Source organism: Ptychodera flava, chromosome 4 (genome assembly GCF_041260155.1).
Source record: "Ptychodera flava strain L36383 chromosome 4, AS_Pfla_20210202, whole genome shotgun sequence".
Taxonomy (NCBI): domain Eukaryota; kingdom Metazoa; phylum Hemichordata; class Enteropneusta; family Ptychoderidae; genus Ptychodera; species Ptychodera flava.
In genome coordinates, this window is record NC_091931.1 from 33,082,052 (window position 1) to 33,107,084 (window position 25,033).

At 36.2% G+C, this 25,033-nt stretch overlaps 1 protein-coding gene across 1 annotated transcript; it reads left to right on the top strand.

The window, feature by feature from the left end:
• Positions 1 to 135: 135 nt before the first annotated feature.
• On the top strand, positions 136 to 24,291 carry LOC139130372 (dolichyl-phosphate beta-glucosyltransferase-like). Its single transcript, XM_070696170.1, has 11 exons — positions 136 to 230; positions 1,746 to 1,923; positions 2,499 to 2,545; positions 3,607 to 3,675; positions 4,045 to 4,251; positions 5,676 to 5,735; positions 6,121 to 6,204; positions 7,095 to 7,162; positions 20,357 to 20,442; positions 21,337 to 21,483; positions 21,808 to 24,291. Exons 1-10 carry the CDS (start codon positions 168 to 170, stop codon positions 21,450 to 21,452), a joined length of 978 nt encoding a protein of 325 aa, XP_070552271.1. The 5' UTR covers positions 136 to 167; the 3' UTR covers positions 21,453 to 21,483; positions 21,808 to 24,291.
• Positions 24,292 to 25,033: the final 742 nt, after the last annotated feature.

Genomic DNA, 25,033 nt, shown 5'->3' on the forward strand with positions numbered 1-25,033 from the left:
AGGTCTTCTCTACGTTATGAGTTTGTCTATTGGTGAATACCGGCACCCCTCGAAACCGTCAGGCCAATTGCTATCCTTGTTACAAATGCTATGTTTACATATGTGTAAAACGTGCCTTTTATTTGCGCAGGCGCTTCAAAAGCTCGTCTACTACTTCCGGTTTCAAGATGGTAACTGTGCTACAGCTGGTCGTAGCAGCTCTTGTCCTGGTTTTCATAGCATTTCTAATGGTGAGTCATTGTGAAGCAGTCAAACTGCAGTATCTTTCATTTTTGTTCGATTTCCTTTACACGGATGGCGCTCCCATCCTTCAGATCGCAAGGAAGCGTCCATATGTGTGCTTTAAAATTCATGTCGAAAGGTAGCTAGGCGTACATGTTGGCGAGCAGTGCATGCAGTAACTAGCATAGTAGCAATGTTCATGAAATGTTCAATGTTCACGTCCTTCAAGACCACGTCAGCTGTTGTCTTAAAATATTTCAGTCTTAGGCCAATTAAAGTATTTAGTAGAAGGCAAAAAAACATCGCGTCAGTAATCTTAGAGTGGAATGACTGAGATTCACGGCTACATACTGTATGTTGATTCGATCAGCTGATTTCCACGTTGCATTTCCCATGAACTTTGACCTCAGTTTATAAACTTGTTGTGCCCCTCTAATTACTAAAGTTGTATAAAGAAAACTGTAAAGTAACCGGTCACTTTGCAAAAATGAAATAGAAATGTTAGGTATGCATGGGAATTCCTTGCAAAAATTGTCATATTATGATTTATTCCTACTACCATTGTATGCAATTTTCTCTTCCCTGCACCATCATAAACAATTCTGTTGACGGTCAGCAGGCTTCACAGCTTCAGAAGAAATCTCAAGCCCAAACGGTCCAACTCCCCAAACTAAACATGGCTGGATATTCTGTGTCTTATTAATAGAAAGAGACAACGGGAGAAAAGACCCTCTTTATTGCCCAGGCTGTTATTTACCGACTCATTCTATAAATCACTGTTGTTATTTTTGCTAAGATGGTTTATGAGTAACCATGATGAAACAAAAGCAAAGTGGGTGGACGATGTGATAGGATTGCCTGCATTTACAGTCTTACTTTGTTAATAGTGAGTGTCAACAGCCATGTGACTTCTCCAATACTCCTGCCATACTGTCATTTGCACTTCACATCTGAGAGCAGCTTACCCGACGAATCAAATATGTGTGACTTCATCAGTCAAGGTGTCCTGGGTCCCCATTTCCATGAGAGTTAGATGTTGATGCACATAAGTGGTTTTGAAAGCGAATATTGTTGGTGAAACTTTGAGGCTTAAAATGAAGATGATTCCTAAATTATGTCACAGTTCAATCATAGTCTGAAATTTTTTTACAAGACTTGTGGAAACAGTGGATGTTGCACATATGTTAATTTATTTAGCAGCAAACCTACAATAATGGTCAAGGCTATATTAAAAATATACCTAGCCCCATTCATTATGTATGTACTCTTCCCATCTGTTCAACAGAGTAGTATTCCTTATATGACTATGTGAAGGTAACAATAGATTTGATATTCACTCTGTTTGAATGTTCTTAATATGATCAGTTAATCATGCCCTTTGATAACAAAAATACAACATAACAACCGTTTAACAAGCATTCAAAAGGAAACAGTGTTGCATTCTTTACAGCACAAAATCAAAGAAGACCTAGATCATTGATTGCTGTATAACATATTAAATTTCTTCCTTTCTTACCTTACAGTTGATAGCTTACCTTTATCTCACTACGGAACCAAAGCCTTACACCAAAATAAATGAAAGTGAAAAATATTTCAAAGACCCAAATAAAGATGGATCCAAAGTTGCCTTTGCTAGTATACGAGACAAACCTACAAAGAACCTGTCTGTGATTGTGCCTTCATATAATGAAGAAGAAAGATGTAAGTATGAAGCAGCATAATTTTTTCATTTTTTCGAGCTTCGATTTTGCTTTTGCTTCCAAGTGTATTAAGCAGATACTACAACCATTGGTCCTAACAGGTGTAGTGCATTTCTAACTGTACTGGAAGTTTAACTATGCCCATGTTGATGTCATATTGTAAGGTGGTTTATCTACCTGGCATTCATGTTCAACAGGCATAGGCATTTGGTGATGGTGTGTGTTCCTGAATTTAAAATACTTGTTCTATTTGATACCACATTCTACATGTGTTTTGTCAACATAGGAAAGTTTGAGTTCTTTCATACAAGTGTTGCATCAACTCGTGTAACAAACATCTCTTTACTCTGTACAGCCAACATGTGAAGGCAAGAAATCAACATACAATGAATCCTAACACAAACAAAATGAACAAATAAATCATAAATGCAGCATTTAGTGGAAAAATTTTTTTCTGTTAAGACTTGATTTGAAACCATAACATGAAAAAACTTGCTTCATTGTTCATAGATTTTGTCACACCAAAGGAAATTAAATATACCATTACATTGACAATTTTATTGTTTGTCCTTTCAGTACCAATCATGTTAGACCAAACTTTAGAATTTTTAGAATCTAGATTGGTAAGTATTATAATGTTCCCTGCTTTGAAATGAATGCCTTCACATTTAACAAATTTTTGTATATGTGTTTTGCTCATTTTGTCTTTTTTAATCTATAACAACGACATTTCAATTTTCAAGAACCTGCCAGATCTTCCCTGAAATGCTTTCATTATAGACAGTTTCAAATATACAGAAAAGAAAAATGTGCTAGCTACTATCCCTGTTTGAATCATGGTATATTGATGCCATGATGTTTTTTATTATTTTCCCCAATATTTCCACCGTGAATAATTAAGGAGTGACAAAATCTTGTCCATTTCCAAATGTTTGTGTTATCTAAAGACATTGTTCTTACTGAAATGAAAGCAAATTTATCAGTGAAGTGTGCTGCCCTTGTTTGTGAAAAAGTGTTCAGGTGGACACGTTGTGTGGTGAACTCTATAAGGCCAAAGTAATTAAATTTTTTGTTTTGCGTCCACTCTAAATGGGTAAAGGTACGCGTCTGAGTGGCTGAAAAACACACACAAGAAAATTAAGACAATGTAATTTGATTGCAGCAAATAACAAATTGTAACAAAATTTCATTCAGAAAAGCTAAGCGGTCATGTCCTAAAATTTCCTATTCAAATACACTGTGTGTGTTTTTCATGGAAACTTTAAAACCTAGGCAGGTGGGGACACAAAACAAAGAATTTAATTACTTTGGCCTAATAGTCGAGAAACACAACAAATCAGTGACTACAGTAAGATTCAATGAGTTGATTGAGTAATCTCAGGAGACAGTGTGGGTAATACTGTGTTCTGAATTGTTACTCTGACATTTCAGAGGACAGTATCTATGGACTACATTGAGATTACATGACATTACAAACTCAGGGGGTTTCGCTTCAATTGTCAAACTGATGGTATGTGATAAGGGAAGCAACAACATCACAGATAAGGACTGTTCATAGTTCAAACAGAACACAGATAAAATGACTGCAGAATCCCAGCAACATTTATCAATGTACTGCCTTTGATAGTAAAATCCTGAATGCAAAAATTTAGTGTCTTCATAATTTTGTTTCTTTCCCATACAGAAGAAAAATTCTTCCCTCACTTATGAAATTATAATTGTAGATGATGGTAGCAAAGACAAAACATCAGAGGTAAGTGTTTTTTTTATTATTATTTTGGCCTTCTTTAATGTCCATTGTTATTATACATCTACAATGTCCTATCTACAATGTTAATTGATGACACTAAAGTTGCACCTGATTTTAAGTGTACTTGTATGATATTTTGCATAAACCTTTCACCTGTTTCACCTGTGTTGGTACAACGTCCCTCTATGACCAACCCCAAAACCCAAACCACACCACTAGAAAACATGAGGATGTACAAGAGTCTGATGGTGAAAGGCTTGAGTTTGTATTCCAAATTTTATCTTGCAGTAGTCAGATAATACATGCATTTGTTCAGTTGCCGTTTGGAAAAGTGAACTTACCTATGGTACATTTTTTTATGCAAAAACACAGATAGGGTTAGAGTATTCCAAACAATATGGAACAGACAAAGTCCGAGTGCTGACTTTTGAAAAGAACCGCGGGAAAGGTGGAGCAGTCAGAATAGGAATGTTCAGTTCCAGAGGAGAATATGTGATGTTTGCTGATGCTGATGGTGCGACTGAATTTCCAGACTTAGAAAATTTAGAGAAAGCAATGAAAGAGATTAATACAAAAGAGGTAAGACATCTTTAATATGTGTTTGTAATAAATCAAATACATTTTATTTCTCACATCTGTTTGTGTAATGATAATCTTCCAAGTTGATTACTGTTACATGTTCTCCAAGCATTTCTGCATTTGTTACATTTATCTGTTGAGCAGTTTTCCTCTGATCAGGTAGTTACCATTATCAAAGAAGCTTCAATATAGGTATAGCTTTACAGATGATTTCAAGTATGTTTTCAGAGTCAACAACAACAACAACAGCACAAGGAAAAAAATGTGTAATTAAAATATGTGAACTGAAACATATAGGTCTCTCTGGTTTGTGTGGCGCCCTCTCCAAAATATTGAGATTTCTTTTGTTTGTTGGCATTTGTGTGGCACCCTATTGCAGCCTTTGTTTGCTGAAAGTCAGCCACGCTACTTGTTTTTCTTTCTGCCCCCTCATTCATTAAAGTGTTTAGGGTAAGGTTTATGGATTTAGGATATACTTGCCCAGTTTACTGTTTTCACCAAATAAGCAACATGTATATCACAGGGGACTCATTCATCACATAAATATAAACAAGGACATTCAACAGTGGAGTATGACGGATTTGCTTTGAAATGTTGATGTAAATCACATGCTGAAGAATACCTTTAATTCATCGTTTATTTTTGTATGGAATGGCAAAATATACTATGAAAATTATCGGCTTGCTGTTGTAAAACAGGATGAGATGCAATGTCAGCCACAAACTCAATAAGAATAGTTGTTAATATAGATGTAAATCTAAGTTTCAGTTGCAGATTATGATAGCTAAAAGTTAGCAAATTCTGATGAAACTGCATTCTGTGTGACTATGTAGAGGTATATTAGAGGTTCCTCAATTCCATCTTTAAGGTTGTATGCGCCTCGAAATTGAAAATCCTACACTTTTGCTCACACTTTCCTCAGTGAAACATTTCAACATTCTTCTGTCAAAATTAAAATAAAAATCAGGGGTCACCATGCAAATGTTTGTAATGGTACTATGGAAAACAAATCACCTCAACTTTACCAATACTTGATATTCAAGATGGCCACCATGTCTGAGTCAACACTATGGAGAGAAAATTGAATTTTGATTTTCACAAAATATTAAAGTCTGTGAAAATTTTAGTTACTTCATGAGCTTCCAATCGAGCTTTCACAAGTGATAAAGCAAAACTGTAATGTGAAAGTGTAAGTGTCCAAATAAACTATCTCCAAGGTGCATCTCCAAGGCGCATTCTACTTGAAGATGCATTGCGAAAGTTCCTGCACTTTCACTCCATTTCGCTGTGTACAGGTCGGTGTTTTCAGTGGGAAACAAAAGGATTTTACCAAAATTTGGTAATGAAAGGGTTGAACATGGGGTGTTGTTGCACAAACAATAACAGTAGACAAGAATGATAACATGTTATTTTGTGGTTTACAGCATAAAATGGCAATAGTGTGTGGCTCCAGAGCACATCTACAAAATGAAGCTGTTGCTAAGGTAATTGAATAGTTATTCAAATCTCTAATGTTTCTTAAAAGCTGTTTAAGGAAGGTGTTTGCAGAAGTAGAGGTCAAATTTTTTTTCTGAAAAATTTGTATCATTCAAAATTAAATTTTTGTAATCTATTCAGTGAACCCATGCCATGTTGAAATATTCACACCAGCTGTTTTAATGAAGGAACTTCCTCATGGCTTAAGGAAATCTCATAATAAAATCTGATCCAAGTGGCTGATGTCTCCATACAATTTGTCTTTCAGTATCAACATCAAGGAATCATCTACCTATAGAATTGTGAGAAAAGGGATTTTCCAATTCTTTCCCCCGTCCCCTCTTCCCCTCACTTCCACAACTGATGAACTCTTTTCCTGATTTCTTGTTTCAGAGGTCAATATTCCGGACCGTCCTCATGTATGGCTTCCATTTCCTTGTTTGGTTTTTCTGTGTGAAGGGAATCAAGGACACACAGGTCAGTGAGACAATGACAAGCCTGATTTTATCATTGAATGTTCTACAGTACTGTGCGTCAATTTGTTGGCGTGGTATTCTCATACAGCAGATGTTTAACAAGCATGGTGCTCTTCCTTATTTATTTATAACAATGCCTAAATTCTCAGGATGTACCACATTTTGAGACGTAATGTCATTGAATTTTAAAATGTTCACACAAAGAAATCATTATATGCATAGTTGTAGTCTTGCAAATTTCAGAACATTCTTTCATGTTGTTACTTCTCACTCTGAAAAATTCCAATCTGAGCATTTCAGTACATCCCTCTCTCCCTGGTGAACACATACATCATAAAATCTATATTCCTAACTTTTCAGCAATGGAAACTTACTTATACTCATGTTTTGCCATATCAGCCATGCGACAGTCACAATCCTTAACTTGTACGTATGTTGATCCCACTTTATTCGGATAGAGATTGAAACATTCTCATCTTCGTGGATACAACAAGTTAAGAACTACAGCTACTGTTAGACTGATTCTTGATGTTAAGCAATCGTGCTTTCCCTAGCTGCTGCATGCATAAGCATTTTGTTTATTTTTAATAATATCTTTGATTTGAGAGCTGATTATAAATACAACACTCAAAGAAAACCCACAGTCCAAACAAAACCAGAGAAAGACTATCAACAACACTCCACACAAGATTGAATGTGGTGATGTGAAATTTTACACGTAATAGTAAGCCAGTTTGCAGGCAGAAGGTTTCTTTCTAACACGTTGTGTTGCCTTAGGCATAGAGGTTGCCACTGATGTAACATTTATATGTTTCTCGGGGACCTCTGATTCCAAGTTGAGGTGCCACTCTGTGGAAAATAACACTCTTTATTTTTCCGTTTCCATGACAGTGTGGGTTTAAGCTCTTTACCCAGGAGGCAGCCCTGAGGACATTCTACAACTTGCACATAGACAGATGGTGAGTTTGAGTAACACCCACTATTGTATTACTTCGTACATCAGAGCCTTTAGGTTTAAGCATACATGTAGTGTCTTCACTTGGAGCTCAAAAGTTTCAAGTTCCCAGTATTTGGTTCGGTCCCATTGCTGTGTGTTGGCCTTCAGACAGCAAAATAACGATGAAATCTTGGACATTCAACTAGTGAATAATTGATGTCTGATTTTAGGCGATCAGTGAGTCTTTTTACCATGATCAGTCCTAAAATTGATGCAAAAGCCAAAACACACTTTTATTTTATTTGAAAGTTACTCAACAAGATCAATACCACTTGCCAAAAATAATTGAAGACACTAATGAAATATGACAACCAGATAAAAGGGCAGGGAACTTAAGGTAGTTACTGACAGGATGCAAAGAGTCGCCCAACAATTCTTTCCACAAACAGACACAGGAAGCAATAACACCAACACTGCAAATTGATATGTACATGTGTGAGCAACATTTTCCTCGTGTGGCAAAGTGTTAAAGCTTTCAAGGGGACAACTAAGTTTGAAAAGGGAGAGATGTTAAAAAAAGTAACTTCATGTATGAAACTCTCATGGAACTTCAGGTTTTTTTTATCATTGGAGAAAACAATTCCACATATTAGGCATATATATCACTATGAATATCTGAGAAATACATATGTAGGTAAAGCAAAAAATCTAGAATTACATGGCTTTCTGTATGAAATGATGGCAAAGTAAAAGGTTGGCTTGTGACAACCTTCTATATGGTGATATCTAGTGATGCAATAAACACACACAACGAGTTTATTTGAACCACTTCTCTCTATTTAAAATCCCTTTGACTTGGATTTTTATCTTAGAGACGGCCTACCACCAAATAGCGTGTGTTGACAGAGAAGTAATGTGATTGATACCGGCTAGTCATTCATGATACACCATTGTTCAGTGTACTAGATCAATGGGAACCGGTGCATCAATTCTGACCTCAGTTAAACTCAACGTAGGTTGTCTCTTTCCACTTTCCCAGTGGGTGAAGTATCATATTCATTTTACCAGTTCTGCCAAGGAGATACCTGCCCCAGGCAGATGGACAGGTGGTGCTTTCTAACACAAAACTCTACTATCAAAGGAAATTTATCAGTAATCTTCCAAAATATTCTGAGATGCATAAAATGCTTGTTGGCAATATCTCATCTCCAGTGTATCCATGAAAGTTTTTGTCCAGCGTTTGTTCATTTCTCAACCGCAGTGACTCTTCCGTGGTGAAGCATTATGATATCTCTCAGTTTTATTTAAGCAGTAGATCATTAGACCCATTTTCATGAGCCAAAGGTGAAACCAATGATTATGCAGTGGTTCTGTGCTAAATGGTGTTCATGATATGAGGCGCATGTATTACAACATCATGATATTATTTGCACAGCAACATTTTACCCTCTTACGGTATCATCCATTAGAGATCTGCATTACTTTCGATAAAAGACAAAAACAAAATAATTTCTTTGACCCTAAATCATCGTTCCATCAGTTTAAGAATAGCTCTCACAATCTGAACAATAGCTATATTCACAGAAGCTTCTATTATAGCGCCCTCTATTGTTTAATAATGTTAATAAGCAAACCCTATTGAATGAACATCCAATAGTTACTAACACAAAGTCATCATACTTCATGTTACACAACATTTGTCCCCACTTTTTTCTAGTTGATATGACAACATCAATAAATATGTATCTGATGTTGTGATTTTCAGTCAATTAATACAAGGTGGATTTGTCAATACCATTTCAGTCAATCTGGCTATTATTATTCACAAACTCAACACCATGTCAAAAAAGCTGTGATTTCTTTCAAAGTTCCCACTACAAAACTACAATATTTATTAGCTTGATCAATCACTCCTAATACTTTGCATTTTGTATCTTTGGCTCTTAAATATTATTTAACTAAAAATGATATTCGTCAGCATACAGGGATTAAAGGTTTTACGGACAGTACAGGTCACAGGTCACGGTCTCTCCACAAAAGTGTGGAGGGACCCTGTACAGGTGGACGGTTTCTTTCGGGGAGATTTTTCAGACACACAAAACATAAACATCAGTGCAGATAAGAGCACTTCATGCCTAGCCCAGTCTCTCACATCCCATGATGTGAAGGTTCTTTGATCTTGGTTGACTTGTCCCATTATGGATGCGCTACACGTGAAAATAGTTTACATAGTTTGTGTGCGCTGCATTACTCACTGTCATAGGTTAATGTGCTCATAAAAAAGCAATTGGTTTGAACCGCAGAGGTGGCCATGTCCTATTTTAGCCTTTTGTGATAAAGAATCTGAAGAGTGCGAAGTCTCATTCTGTGTCCTTTGCAGGTCTTGTTTCTCTGCTATGCCAAAGTTTTGAAGCACATGTACGTGCATTAGTTTGGAAAATATCCCTGCCAGGTTAAGAAAAGTTCAAAATCCTGGATATAATACATGCATGCTGACAGATCTAATACAGAATGAAGATTTGTCAAAGTATAGATTAAAGCTACAGTTACTGTTAATAACCCTTTGAGCGCCAAAGTCAAGTTTTGTCGCCCTTATAAAATATACTCCAGTCAATTATTTTCATATTATTGCGAAAATTTGATAAAAAACTAGCCAACAAAAAACAATATCCATTTGGTCCAAAATTATCAAAACAATTACAGAAAAATTCATAATAATTGGTAAAATGTTGCACTAAAGTTTTGGTGGGAAAAATTACAGCATTTTTATTCTATGTATCAACTACAGTTTCCTGGTTTACTTCCTACAGAAATACTAAGTATTTGGTTTGTTGTTGTGGGGTGTCAGTATATGACATGCAGCATTATTATCAACATGTGAGTTTAAAGTAATGACCAGAATTTAAAATAGTCAATGCTGACAATCCAGTAGACACAAATACTCTCAAAGTTGACAAGCTGAGTACTGGGTATTTCAGCACACTGTCAGAAGTAGACCTAGAAACTGCAGCTGTGACAGGCTACAAAATTCTGAAAAAAATTGTCAAAACTTACAGTTTCTTGGCAATCCACATAATTTTCGCTTGTTTTGCAAAGACAACCAACCATACTAAATGTGGTGAATTTCTTTGACTAGAATATAGAGAAAAGTGTCACAGAGCTCTTCCTGGTATCTTGATTTCTTTTTTATTTTGAGTGACATATGTGACCTGGAAACGGCTAAGATAGTCAGATAAATTAACAGGTGCAGCGACAGCGCTGCAGTTTCTCACCTTTCTGATCATGAATGCTGCAGTCATTAGATAATGTTTGAAATAATGAAATATACGGTGGGTGCCTGGCTCCTTTCTTCGATGTGTTTGAATGAAATTGTATTGGTGAGTCATCGCTTTGTGAGATGAAGTGTTTGCAAATGTGACACATTCTTCTAATGCATCAATATCCAATCATCTTGAACAGTCCGTAGTAAGTGAAATGCATTGCATTGCATTAAGGTAGAACACGCCTCAGGGATAGATATTCAGACTCTCAAACTTTTACAATTCTTTTCTGATATAGCACTTGTTGGAGTTCATTTTAAAGCTCTTGATGTAGGACAACTTTTCACCAGCTTTGTTTTTCGAAATTCGAAATTTTATTTTTCTTTATAGAGTTAACACAGGGATGGCGGCCATTTTGAATTTTAAATATTAGTAAATTTAAGGTTATATTTTTTTCTCTGGTAGCAAAGTTTTCACCGTGACCCCCGATTGTTATTCTTGATTTTGAAAGAGAATGGTTGAAAGAGTCCTTGAAAGTTTGAGCAAGAGTTTAAGTCTTTCACTTTTGAGGCTCATACTAGAAATATTTCACTCTAAGTCTTCAAAGAAGCAAGCAACATCTCACACTTTTTTTGTAAAGGTATAATGCACTTTAAGGACAGGTGTTTTTCAGGGATGTAGAAACTGGCTGGTTGCCAGCAAAATCAACTGACTGTCAGCTAAAATTTAGCAGACTTGAAAATATCAGTTTAAGAAAAATCATGGACATTTTGCACAAAATTTAATGTGCCCACACACTACTTGGAACTGCCTATACTTTTAGTTTTGCCACCTGTCACTAAATTTTCAAATGCCAGGTTTTTCAGACAGCAGTGGAAAGACCACTTAGTAATTTCATATTTTGTTATGTTAAAACTTGTGTGGCGTCATTTTGACAACCAAAGAAATTGCATTCATTTTCTCATTTTTTTGTAACGTCCACCAACTAGATTGGTTTTCATGACATTCACAAACAGAATTTAGGCTATTTTGAATTTCAAGCGTAGGCAAATTTCAGGCAATTAGGAATAACATGGTGATCTCTATGAGTTTAATCTGCAATTTTTTTTCCTCCTTGATTTCAGAAAGCAATGTTTCAAATTTCCCTGATTAAAGGATTTGCCAAAGTCTAAGACCTGAGAGAAATGATTACCTCAAATAACACATGAGAGTATTCTGAGCTGAACTCTTTGGATAGTGTGATTTAAGAGTTCAGCAAGAGTGTATGCTTGGAGCCAAAATGTCCCAACCGACGACATCTGTCGTTTCAAATATATAGTAATTTTTTTTTTTGCAGACATAAAAGTTCAAGCAATTTTCTGTACAGCTGTTTCTACATTCCAGTGAATAATCGCACAGATCCAAATAATGACAGTCTGCCGTAATTTGGTTTTGAATTTGTGTAGAATTTTACAAGCAGTAGTGTTGTATTTCTTACCCGGCCATTTTAGTTTCAGATACTCAGAGAAACAGCTTAACTACCGTATATGAGTAAATCTGCCTGGTGCTAAAGCTGCAGTGAAATTTGACAGTTTCAGTTTTAAGTTGTACAGATTAGGTCAAATGATTGACATATTTGAGTGATTGGAATTAAAAAGGCGTGCAGAATCACAACACACAGCACAGACATGGTAAGCTGGTACTTTTACTGACAATGTTGTTGGTCCTCAGACTGTCAGGAACCAACCAGGAAGATGAAAGGTAAAAAAAACACTGTCTATCTGTGTGTTCTATAAAATGAAGGCAATGCCATCAATAATAAGTGAAAAAGTGAAAGAAATTACCACCAATTACAGAAGAATGACGACACGGAGATCGACTTGATAGTCTGTTCAAACAAGGAAAAAGCTAGCACAGACCATACAAAAGATATCGTGACCAATCTATGAACCCATTTATCATCCATATGGACTTTTCAACCCTGTAGTAGGTGACATTTATAGATAAAGTCACATTTTTTATGAAGTTGTCACAAAACAGATAACAGCCTCATACTGGTATTTGCTGCACTCCCAGGTTTTCAAAGCCAGAGTATTATACTCTGAATACTATATTGCATGAACATTAAATCGGTCAGTATGTGATTTCTGTGCCTTGAGCAGGGAAACTGTGTTTTTGCCGATACACAAAATCACCTTCACACAACATAAATGTTGTAAAACATAATCTCTCCACTCTAGTTACCTCAAACACTGGCTGTATAGAGACAGCTCAGCAGACATTCTGAAACCAAGAATCAACCATGCCTCCATACACGTGTCAGTATTGGAACATAGGTACTCGATATATCAATGGTTTAGGTTAATAAAAGGCCTGTGTGGACATTTAGCTATCTCTATATAGGAATTGAACATATTCCATACACCAATTTACAAATCTCTCTTCCATCTTTCAACACCAAACCCCCCCCCCCCCCATTCTGCTACACTCCTTTCTCATGTCAAACCACACAAGGCAACCAAGTGATGCTGAGGGTGACAATGCCATCCATGAATGCGGCTCAAAAAATAGGCCATTTGTAGATGTGCCATTTTGTTGTATCCACTAGCAACAGAAAGTGACAAATTCAAGGTCTGCTGGTACTCCATAGATATGTCCGAGTTCCAATAAAATACTCTCTTAATGAAAAAATGACACCCCCAAGTGATAACCATTCTGTTGGATACTTCACGTACCATGTGTGACTGCTATATTTTCTCTGCATGAAATGAAAACTGGGGATTTTTTACGTTTTAGATCTTTATTCAAATACGCATGTGATTCTCTCCGATGTGTTTTATGATGATCCATTAAAGGTCACACATAAATTGCTGTAACACCGCCGTATCAAAAACTGTTTCTCCAGTTTCAATCAATTTTTCAAAAACCGCAGTACCTGAATTCATGCATTATGAACCACATTTCCATTAAATGACAGCGTAACCTTCAAGGCTCTGAGTCATCGCTGTTACTCGTACAGGTTCAGCTTGACCTCAGAGGTGTTTTTCACTCATACCTTTGAACATGTTTGGAGCCATTTGTCTCGATCTGTTCACTGAGGAGTATGACAAGCCAGACCTGTTGGCAACAAAGACTTTAACCATTCCCTCAACACAATCTGTAGTCTGGTTTTCATGGTGCATGAAATCTCCCCTGAAACAAATTTGTATGCTGGAAGTAAAATTTGTCTCATCAAATGGTAAATCAAGGCTGTGTTTAAACACAGTCCCTGTGGAGGGACTGTGGTTTAAATGTTCAAGTCTGAAATGTACAGCATTTATTCATAATGTATGTGGCTGACCGTACTTTTAGCTATAATAATTTGATGCTAGTGTTTTTCAACCTCTTTAGATATTTTCACACCAAAACTGCTGCTCCATGCAGTCCTCATGTACATGAAGTTATTCCGGTATATGACAAGACTATCATGTACAACAGATGAGAAAAACCTCATCCTGGTTCCATTGTATGCACTGTCACTCACTGACTCTGTGCAACCAATAATTTTGTTCACATTCCAGTCGTTCAAAGAGTTTGGGTTTGTTCATGTTATCATTTTTTTAAACTTTTTCATTGCACAATAATCATTGATATTAATGGAGAGAAAAAATTTGAATTTTTTGTGTCTCGGAGATCGCTGTTGTATTCTAGCCATGCACCATCAGAATCTGAAGAACATATACACTTTGTTTGCAATTGAGAATTTTTTTACTCAAATTTCCCCCAGGAATCAGCTTTGCCGGGAAACCATGGAAGTGTACAACCAGGGAATTCTGTAAAAACTAACAATCACACTTGCAATATGGTATCAGACCGATCTTCTTCCTGGAAAATTAAGTTTTGTGCCACGTACATCGTGACAACCAATCACCAAATCAGAGTAATATCTTCACAGGCTACTGTGTAGTCAAATAATTGCGGTTGTGTGGATCGGTGTTGTCAGTGAAAAATAGCCCGGAGTCTCTAACATGACAGATTTTCCTTTGATAAGATGCAGTATGGTTTCACAGACGGCGCTTGCAAATCCATCAATACTGTACTGCAACCGAGTCTCAAAGAAAAGCGGGAAACCACAAAAGTGGCAGATTTGCCTCTCAGCTACAATACACTGGGTTTCTGTACAAACTGGATATTATATCTTCTGGGGGTCTCACTCAGTGTTCCGTGAAATGGTGAAAGAAAATACAGCAGAACTGGTGCCTCTGCAAGGCTGGTAACCCAGAGAATCTCAACACAAAGTTCAGATAAATTTCGCAGACTTTGTTCTCAGCATCTGATTTTGGAAAAAATTGCATCTGATGATGAGAAATGATTGCCAAGATTTGGTCATTGACTTGTAAAATGCTAATATTCATCCAACCTCTGAGATATTGCCAAACTAAACCTGCTTCTCCATACACGCTTATTGTGTACTGAAAGTTCAGGTATATGATGGCAACATCATGTAAAAAAGATTGGAAACAACCTCATCATTGTTCCATTGTGGACACTGTTACTCACTCTGTGCTATCTATGCTTTTGTAAACATGGCAATTTCGAAAAGCTTGGGTTTGAGCATCTGCACTTTTGTCAAACTTTGCATTTCAAACTTTAAAACCTTCCTGTGTCAGAGATTTCATGGAGACAAATCATGCAGGTCAAAGGTGACAGAAATTTTGTGCTCTGTTAAAGAAATATTCACACATTTTGTCCTCGAGGCTTAACCATCTGTGACATGATTATATAATATGAATATTTTATGAAATGTCGATGCCCAATCAGTGGCAGCTGTTGAGAATATCAGAGCATCTGTTGTTGCTGTTCAGCCAATGAAATCATTTGGGGTTATTTTTTCAAACTTTGACTTCCGCCATTCTATGAAAATCAAATATCTCGTACTTCAGGAATGTGCCATGTCAAGGAGATGGTATCACACTTTGTTCAGAATTGGTACTTCATGCACTTATACCCAGAGATATGTTATCCACTCATCCTTCCACTTCTCTTTCGCAAGACTGAAAACAAACTGATAACAGTCTCCAGAGAAGATCTTAAACGCCTTGATTTCTATAGTGAGGCATCACTAGATCCTCAAGTAAAGAATCATTTCATCCCTTGTTAAAAAATTTGAATTTTCAGGTGCCATGGATAACGGTCTTACTGACAATAAGTCTACTCTCAGTACATCGGTATACTCGTTACACATGCACATATGTATGCTTTATGATAAACCACGGTGGAGCAAAATTTGGAACTGTCGACAGAAGTCCAAGATTCCCCCAACATGCATTGCATTCAGCCAATTGTGCTGAGCTAATGGGTGAAGCAAGCTCTGCAAGTGTTGTGTCAGACTGTGGGAATGTTTTACTTAAACCCTTTCACCACCATGGTTTGGCCCAAACCCATTGTTATCAATGGTGATTGTGGACCTGTTTACAGGGAATTGGGGTGAACAGGTTAAATCATGCATATTCCTGATTCGAGTATACAGAAATCAAAATGTTTTTCAAAAGATTTCAAAATTCAGTTTGAAACAAGACAATCAAGATGAGAATTAAATAAGTTCAAATGAAAGTTAGCATCAATGTCACAGCACCACATTAAAAGACATGTTCCCTAGAGCCAGCGTTCAGATAAGTGGAATATATGGCTAAGACCGTAATGTATTTTTTTTTCAAAAATTTTCGTCAATCATCACAGAAACCTCGCCCAAAACGAGTACAAGAACAACAGTATAAATTCTAAACATGGCGCGCTTGTAAAACATCAATACATCGCAAACCTGAAGGGCAAGGAACTACTGAAGACACAAATATGATTTTTAAGAAAAAAAAATCAGAATGAGTCATTTTCTGAGTGCACCTTGCAGCAAAGTAGACAAAAAATGTCAACATGAATTATTCATGTTGGCTATCCTTCGAAGTAGTGATAAAATGTAAATATAAAAAGGGCAGTTAAATGATTAGCCTGGAGTTACCAGCGGTATTTTTCCTGAGATATTAAAGTTTCATGGCTGCGTGGTCGGTGACTGGAGGGAAAATGTGATATCCGGGGAGACCTCGCCCTTTTTACTGTCTTTGCAGTTCATGTTTGAACAGCACTGTTCTGTTTTTTGTAAGATATGTTCACAGTGTTCTGTATTCCATTGAAGGCAGTATTAACCTGTTCACCCTCAATTCCCAGTAAACTTAACCTGTTCACCCCCGATCCCCAATAAACTGGTCCACAATCCCATTGATAACAATAGGTTTGGGCCAAACCATGGCGATGAAAGGGTTAAAGATGATAAACGTTGCTTGGATTCCCCGTCCTGAATTCTCTCATAGGTATATTGAAGCAACAAGGGGAATAGCACTAATGTCAGCAGTGTTCCTAAGTCATTCTCAAGCATTTCCCCTGACTTCCGAAAACCCGTTCTAATGTCTTTAATTATAGTTTATTTTCTATTTTTCTGCTTATACTTCAGTACATCATCAACAGAAATGTTTTTCAGTCCATGAAATGTTCAGTTTTCTGTAAATTGTAGATGTAGCACTATTTGAAAATGCCATGAGAAATTTTGCAATATCATATCTGCCATCTGCTGAAAAAATATGTCAGTTTACTATGACCAAGTACTTATTACTGCAAAAATACCAAAAAATATCATATTGACATGAGATAAACGTGTCAAAGTTGAAAGTTTACATTGGTAAAACCATGGTCTATCCATTTTTTTTATTAAGAATCTTGCGTAAAATTTATCTAGATCAACTGATGTTTTGTCACTCACATATAGTCAGTTTTTTTTTTGAACTTGACAGAATGAACAACAATTCAAGAACGCCAGTGCAGAATTTTTTTCAGCACATTTAAATATCCTCATTAGAAAACTAGATACTTTGTGATGTGTGTTCATAATTTTATGTATCTCATTACCTGAGAGAGGGGAAGCACAAACTGCTGTCCCATGGAGCACTTAGTATAAGGCTTGAGAACAAAGAAACTGGAAAATATTGGATGTTTTGTGGACCATATTGTGAAATCTGTCTGCCCTGCAGCAGTGCATGCAGCTATAGCTCTGCATGTGTCACATCTTGTCAAAACACAGATTTGTGCAGTTTGTGACAGCAAAGGGAAGCTGACGCACAAAGTTGACGCATCGATGGCTCTTAGCGGTGATTTCTCCATTGCTTTCCTTCCTTCCATTATTGATAAATTTCCTCAAATTTTGCAGCTAGCCTTGTCTGTCGTCAAATATTGTCAGAGGGAATTGCATTTTGGTGTTGAACTCTTTATTATCATGGAAATCAAACCAATATTCATAGGCAGCATATTCATCCGATTTGTGATTAAATTTTGCGTATTAAAAGAAGAAAAGATTTTAGTATTGTAAACTATATAACATTCATGGAAAGCTGCAATTGTGTTTCAGAAGTATGTGCATGTATGCATAGGTGTATGCATTTTTATGTACTTTTTAATGGAAGAAAAATAATGTCGACAGGGCTAATGATATTTGCAGTTTACCACTCTGTGCCAGCAATATTCAAACATCATTACCGTTTTAAAAACAGTGCACTTTCCTGACAAATTTACCCTTTGAGTGCCAAAGTCATTTTCGTTACCTTGAGAAAGTCCAGTCAATTTTTTTTCGGATTTTTGTCAAAATTTTGATAAAAAACTGTAGCCAATGAAATGTGATGTCCATTTGGTCCAAAATGATCAAAAAATTACAGAAAATTCATAAAATTGTTGCACTAAAATTTTGGTGGGAACAATGACAGTACTCAAAGGGTTAACAGGGTTTAGTTCGTTATAATTCTCACAGTTCTGAAACAGCTGCTTATTTGTCTGGCAGGTTTTTTGTTTCAGACAAATCCTTCAGCCTTTTTACTATAGATTTTTGTTTCCCCAAGATTTTGACAAAAAAGAAAACATTGTCACTCAACGGCAGCTGTCATCTTGAGAAAATGCACATAGGAAGTCGTGCACTGCCTGACAACATACTGCACAAAAACTCACGTCTTGGTCAATAATGTTGGATTCAGGAAGTTTCAGCCGTACGCCGTGCATCTAAATTGCCAAACTTGATCAAGTCAGACAATATATCAATGACAGTTGTGTACTTTTCCAAATAAATTACAAAAGATGCTTCTCTTTGATAGGATGTGATAAATTCATATTTTAATAATGTCAGTGGAAAGAGAGCATGATTCCAATCATATGTGCACTATTCAAAATTTTTATCACAACAGACCTACAGTAATTATGAAAATGTTATAATATTACAATAAATTTATAATATTTTTTTTACCGAATTGTTTTTCATAATCAACAGTACATGAGCCATAATAATCATCATCATAATTAAAACCAATTTGATCGAAAATACGCCTGGGAAAATAAGTTAAGCCCCCAACTCAGAGTCTTACATGTGTTTCAGTGCATCTGAGGTAGATCACCTGATTAAAGAGTGTCTCCTGAGGGCATAGCAATATGTCTATCTTATCAGACCATCTCTCCACTGCAAACAAGCACAACAGGCAGAATATTGAGTGTTCAAAACTTTGTTTGCAGCACACTGTGTGCTCAACAAATGAGTGGTTGCAAAGTGTTGTGAAGTGTAATTGTCTATTTGCATTGTTTCATGTCATCCACTTTTATCAAAAATAAACATTCAGTTATGCCATCCTGTCTTTTTTGTCTTTTTTTTTAAATTAAAAAAAAATGGTTCCTGTCTTTATTGGCATAGATAACACTGTGGGCACAAACACTAACATATGACATATGTGAAACATATTTCTTTGTTCTTTTATTTTTGTGTGGTTTCACAATTTCATTATTCAGAATCACATCTTCCCTTGTAACCCATTAGTTCTATGTTCACCCTTAGGTCAGACCTGTACTGAAAGGAAAGGCCCTATTGTCCCCCCCCCCCCCCCCCCCAGTTTTTTGTGGCAGCCCGCATCTGCGCAATGATTGATGCTCATATTGGCTTCCAAATGCGTCTCTCTTTGAAAATTAATTACAACCACAGAGCAAGCCACAAACCTCACTTCTCTTTGTCAGAATTTCCCACAGCCTTTGCTCTGGCTTGTTCACAAGAGTTGAACACTAGTTTTCGACAGAAATCTGTATATTAGGGTAGAATGTGCCTCGAAAGTGAAAGACTTAAAATTTTGCTCAAACTTTCCTCAAAGAAACTTGCAACCATTCTCTTACCAAATCAACAGTAAAAATTGGGGGGTCACCGTGGAAAGTTTGGAACTAGAGAAACAGATTACCCAACATTTTGTGATATTTGAAATTCAAAATGGCTGCCATCCCTGTGTTAACTCTATGGGGGAAAAATTAAATTTCGGATTTTCGAAATGTAAGATAATGAAATTTTTCTTTTTCCAAGAGCTTTAAAATGACCCCCCCACAATTGGTAGATTAGAAAAGAGCTGCAGAAATTTGAGAGTCCAAATATCTGTCCCCGAGGCGCTTTCTACCTTAAAATCTTCAATCATCATGAAAATTTGACGAGTTTCATTTCAAAAGGTGAAAGATAATTTCATGTCAAAACTACCAAAGAAATTTGGCATGTTGAATTGTAATTTGTCAGTTCCAAATTGTGTTCAAACAGCACCTTTTGATATGAAAATAATATATTTACAATTTGAAAGCTTGCCCAGTACACTGATTGATTTTATCCTTGTTGATATTGAAATCCCACGTCACTGAATCCAGGCCAAGTCCCAACACTGCAACTGATATCATCTAGAATTAAAGTATAAAAATATGTAAAGCCGACATTTTGTCGGTATAAAGTATTGCCGTGGAAACTTTGTTCATCTCTTTCTCACGATCACTTTTCTAAGCAGCTTTCCTAAAAACCTAATCTCACCTTCCAGAAAGCTACCCTGACTCCTAGACACTGAACACATTTTCTTATGTAGGTGCGTGACGTGTGTCTCTCTCTGTATCTCTTACAGGGCATTTGATGTTGAGCTTTTGTACATAGCCCAGAGATTACGAATTCCCATCGCAGAAGTTGCTGTTAATTGGACTGAGATTGATGGTACGTAGTTTTCACCAATTGATGGAACAGTTGTATCAGGAAATTGACTTTGGTTCAAGAGACCCAGTACAGTAGTTTGTCTGGGTTTTTATGTTTTGTTTGTTTTTCAACCGACAGACTATTCATGCACTGTCCACAGTGTACACACATGTGAGTCCTTATTGTTTTTGTTTGTCATCAAAATAGGTACTTTTGTTATGTAAAAGTTTTGTTTTCTTTATCTTAATTTTTAAAGACTGACTTACAAAAAACCAGAAAAGAAAACAAAAAGTGTTTTGTCATCACACATAGCAAAAGTGGGGCGAAATCTGCCCATCAAATTTCAGTAAAATTCACATAGATAATGTGAATTGTATGTATTATCTATGACAATGACCAAGCATGCACTTAATCCTAAACACCCTTGATTGTGATGTAGGTCACGACAACATAGGGCAATTAATAATTGCTTGGTTCCGCACTTTACAATTTCCAATTCACACCTGCAGCAACTTCTAATCACAGCGCTTTTCACAAAATCTTTATTCAGAAGCTTCCGAAACTCTTCCATTGATGCCCATGAAAGTTTTACACGCTTTTGCTTATCTTGAATTCCTTTCCACAGTGCACATTGAAAATGGTTGTCGCACTAGTCACGTGCATTAACGTATCAAAAACAATTGGAAGGGAGAGTCATTCAGTATTGTTGATTGAAAAGATCACCAATATTGACAGAACAAAATGGCCAGTGTATTGTTTTCCAATCAATTTGGAAAAAATATGTTGATTTCCTTGAAAAAAGGATGCATCTTTGGTGAATAGTCAGTGTGAACGAAGTCAAAGAGTGATAGAGAAATATATTTTTCTACACAAAATAATCATTTTACCCTCTATAATGTGCTTTTTCCCTGACAGGTTCCAAAATGACTCCTGTGTGGAGTTGGCTTCAGATGGGAAGAGATCTGATATTTATACGACTGCATTATGTCTTTGGTATCTGGAAGATTGACAAAACAATTAAATCAGAGTAGATGGGAGGATTTTCTGATTGTAATACTTCAGGTATGACACAAGTTCAGATCACAAAAACCTCTGTTGCCCTTCAATAATAATCAAACTAATATGTATTTTGTATAAGACAATGCTGGGAGTTGGAAATTCTAAATCCTGTTCACATAACATCTGACCCCTCCTGATGGGAAATCAGTCCCCTGATTGGATACTCACAAAGTCGTCATTTCACGTCAGCCAATCAGAATTAGCCTTATATAAATACCATATTTTTGAAGAACAGCAATTTCATTCCATTTATCTTATGATAAAAGAAGTGCCAGAATTCTCAAAACAATATCTTTAATATTCATTTTTATGATTTTTTGATTTCAGATCATCTCACAAGGACTAATCAACAGGGTTTCTATCAAAAACACCGTAGAGACTATACATAGCCTTTCAACCGTCATTTTCTGATGTGTTTTCGTTTTGTCCACTGTTTTTTCATTTATCTTGACAATTTGAATTGTCAGAGTTATAGACTTTCTGATAACGAAATATTGAAGAACTCAATTTTTAAGAATAGTTTTTGTTTGGCCTTTGTACTTTTTTCAAATTTCATATTTTTCACAACCTGAAATACTTTTGTATGGCCAAGTTAGTGCAGTCAAGATTACTTTCATGTATTATTATACGGCAAATAATTTTGAAAATGTTGGAAGTTTCAAAAAGAATTGCTGGCTCAGCCGCTCAATACATCTATAACTGATGTTGTACCAACTTGACAGACTCAAGGTAAGCAGTGTTTTGTTGTCAATGATAAAAAATGTGAATTTTTGTCGACAGTGAAAGTAACTGAAAGATTCGGATTTACCCAGCATGCATTGTCATGACCTATGACCTTCCTACCCTGTTCAAAATATTGCTCTATAATATAAATCAGTATACTCTGTCAATTTCACTTTTATTATGTAAATCCAAACCTCATCCAATTGACCGTAAAAGCAGTATTAGCAGTCTAAGTAACTATTATGTCATTGTGCTTTGTAAGGTCACAGTTTCTTTTGATTTTCTGAACGCTGAATCTGTCACTTTGTTAGTGAAAAATAATGTAAATGCAATGATTTTATGTTTATGTACATGTACTGTAATACTGACATGTTTGGGTTTTTTATGTGTCCTTGGCATTCATCAATTCAGCAGCAAAACTGAAAGCCATGATGCAATGAATTTCAATAAATTGTTAAGAGTAAATCTAAGCAATGGCTTGATGTATTCATACTTTATGGATTTGGATTCTGGAACTCGGTTTTTTTTTAGTGTCTACAGTGAAATGTATCTTTGTCTAAATTTGACTCATGCTATTACGAAAAAATGATATTTTTCTATATATTTTTTGTTCAGTCTTGAGATTTTGTCAGATTTTCAAGTTCTTTGCTGTTCTTCAAAAGGAAATGATAAGAAATGAGAAATGGTAAGCTAATAAGGCAAACATTTCCAAACAATCTTTTAGGTACAGTTAGGTTCCTGTATAAACACTCCCATAGTGAACTCCAATTTTGATTTTTTTGTTTGTTTTTTATTCACTTGTTTCTCTGTTACATTTTTGACTGGCATATATGTGTTCTACATCTTTATAAAAATCAGAGGAACCCTGTTTAACTTTCTCCTATGCAGCAACTCTTGATTGTTGTAAATGAGCTCTTTGTACTGAACATGTATTTCCTGTAAAATAACTCACTTCAGTTGAGATCAATTTTTCAAATTGTCGTTGTGATCAAATTGTGACTTTTCAACGTTTAATCATGGAATGAAAAATATACATATGCAAAGCTGAAGCTTTCATGTGATCCGTACTTGACCTTAAATCCATAAATCTATGGATTAACTGAAAGTCTTAATATTTACTGTGATATTAAATTATTTAGACGGTTGCTGCACTTCAAGATGGAATCTGCAGCAACAAGGGCAACCAAGATAAATGCTGTGAAAACCTCACAGATGTGTTAAAATGAAGTAATCCCACCAGTCAAGCCGTGTATTTTAAATTTGCTGTCATTTAAATCAGGGTTTGTGTGACTGTTAGTCTGATGCTCAGTGTTTATTTCACCACAGATGACATTGATGCATCAATGCATGAATTTTTAACATTTCTAAGGTTAATTAAGGTAGTATGTGCCTTGAAAGTGAAAGACTCTCAAACTTTTCTTAGTGAAATTTTCAACCATTTCCTTACTAAATCAGAACTAAAAATCTGAGGTCACCATGTATTTTGGTACTAAAGAAACAAATTAGCTAACATTTACCGATATTTGAAATTCAAAATGGCCGCAATTTCTGTGTTACTCTAAAGGAAAAAATAAAACTTTCAATTTTCAAAAAAAAAAGAGACAGTGAAATTACTTACTCCAAGAGCTTTAAAAAGAGTTGTAAAAGTTTGAGAGTCCGAATATCTGTCCCCAAGGCGCATTCTACCTTCAGGTGTAAGCCAGGGCAGTGCCCCCTGGACACTGCCCACTCAGCAGTTGGGTAAGGGATAGGATTACGGTACCTGTCTGACTGGTAATGTCCAGGGGGCGGCCTGTCCTAAAACCCATGGTAAGGGTTAACACTGTCACCATATCTCCCTTTACATTGGTCAAACTATACAGCAGAAGAAATAAATGAGATGGTCAAAGGTTGAACTCTGTCGCTGACAAAACTTTGTCCTTCATTTGTTCCATGGGGTATCACCGATTATTATTGTTGCCCTTTGAATTTGATGTCTATATATCTCCCAGGGAATCATGTTTAGTACCGTTCACAGTGACATATATCACTTCGTCAGTAGTGCAAAAAAGCATGATTTTGAGCAATAAAGACCGATGGGAAACCAAATGTTTTTGCGTGTTTCATTTTCGCTGCATAAAATACATGAATAACGTGACCAGACTTCAACATGTCCAGCGGGGACACCTTTTGAAACACACAAAATGTTCTGAGTAGACAGTTGTCTTTGAAACACAAGTTTTACAACTTGTGACATATGGCGTCAAAGTATTAAAAGACGGGTATCCTGACTAGTAGATTGTCTATCAGGAGAGGTTTCACCGTGAGCGATGTCAAACGAAGTCACCTTAGTGTGTTTATGCCCTACGCTTGTAGATATTTTCTCTCACGATCCCAAATAGTGCAACTTTAGTGACACGGTATTCTTGTTCTATGAGCTAAGACTTTCCGTATATGTTCCAGTATTTTTGTTCGAATTCTGCCCGTAAACTAAAGATTGTAGATTACTCCCCAAATCATGTCAGAATGCTAGAAGATTGACTTTGTGTGTTATGGCTGATGCTATTGTGAGAAATAGCGTGGGCTAGAGAAGTCATTTGTCAGCTATAACATTGCATATAATACCAAAGGTATGATTTTCACACCCGGTGGTGTCACTGTCGGGGGAAATGGGTATCCATGCGTGTTTCTAAATCACGGGGAAGGGGTGTTTTTTTATTCCCTATCACCGGTCCGTGAAATCGAGAAAAAAAGGTACTTTTCCAAAAACCTGGCCTAAGAAAGGTTTGAAATATCCCATGAAATACCTATCAGACACTCAAACTCCACCATAAGTTTCATTGTGCGTTTC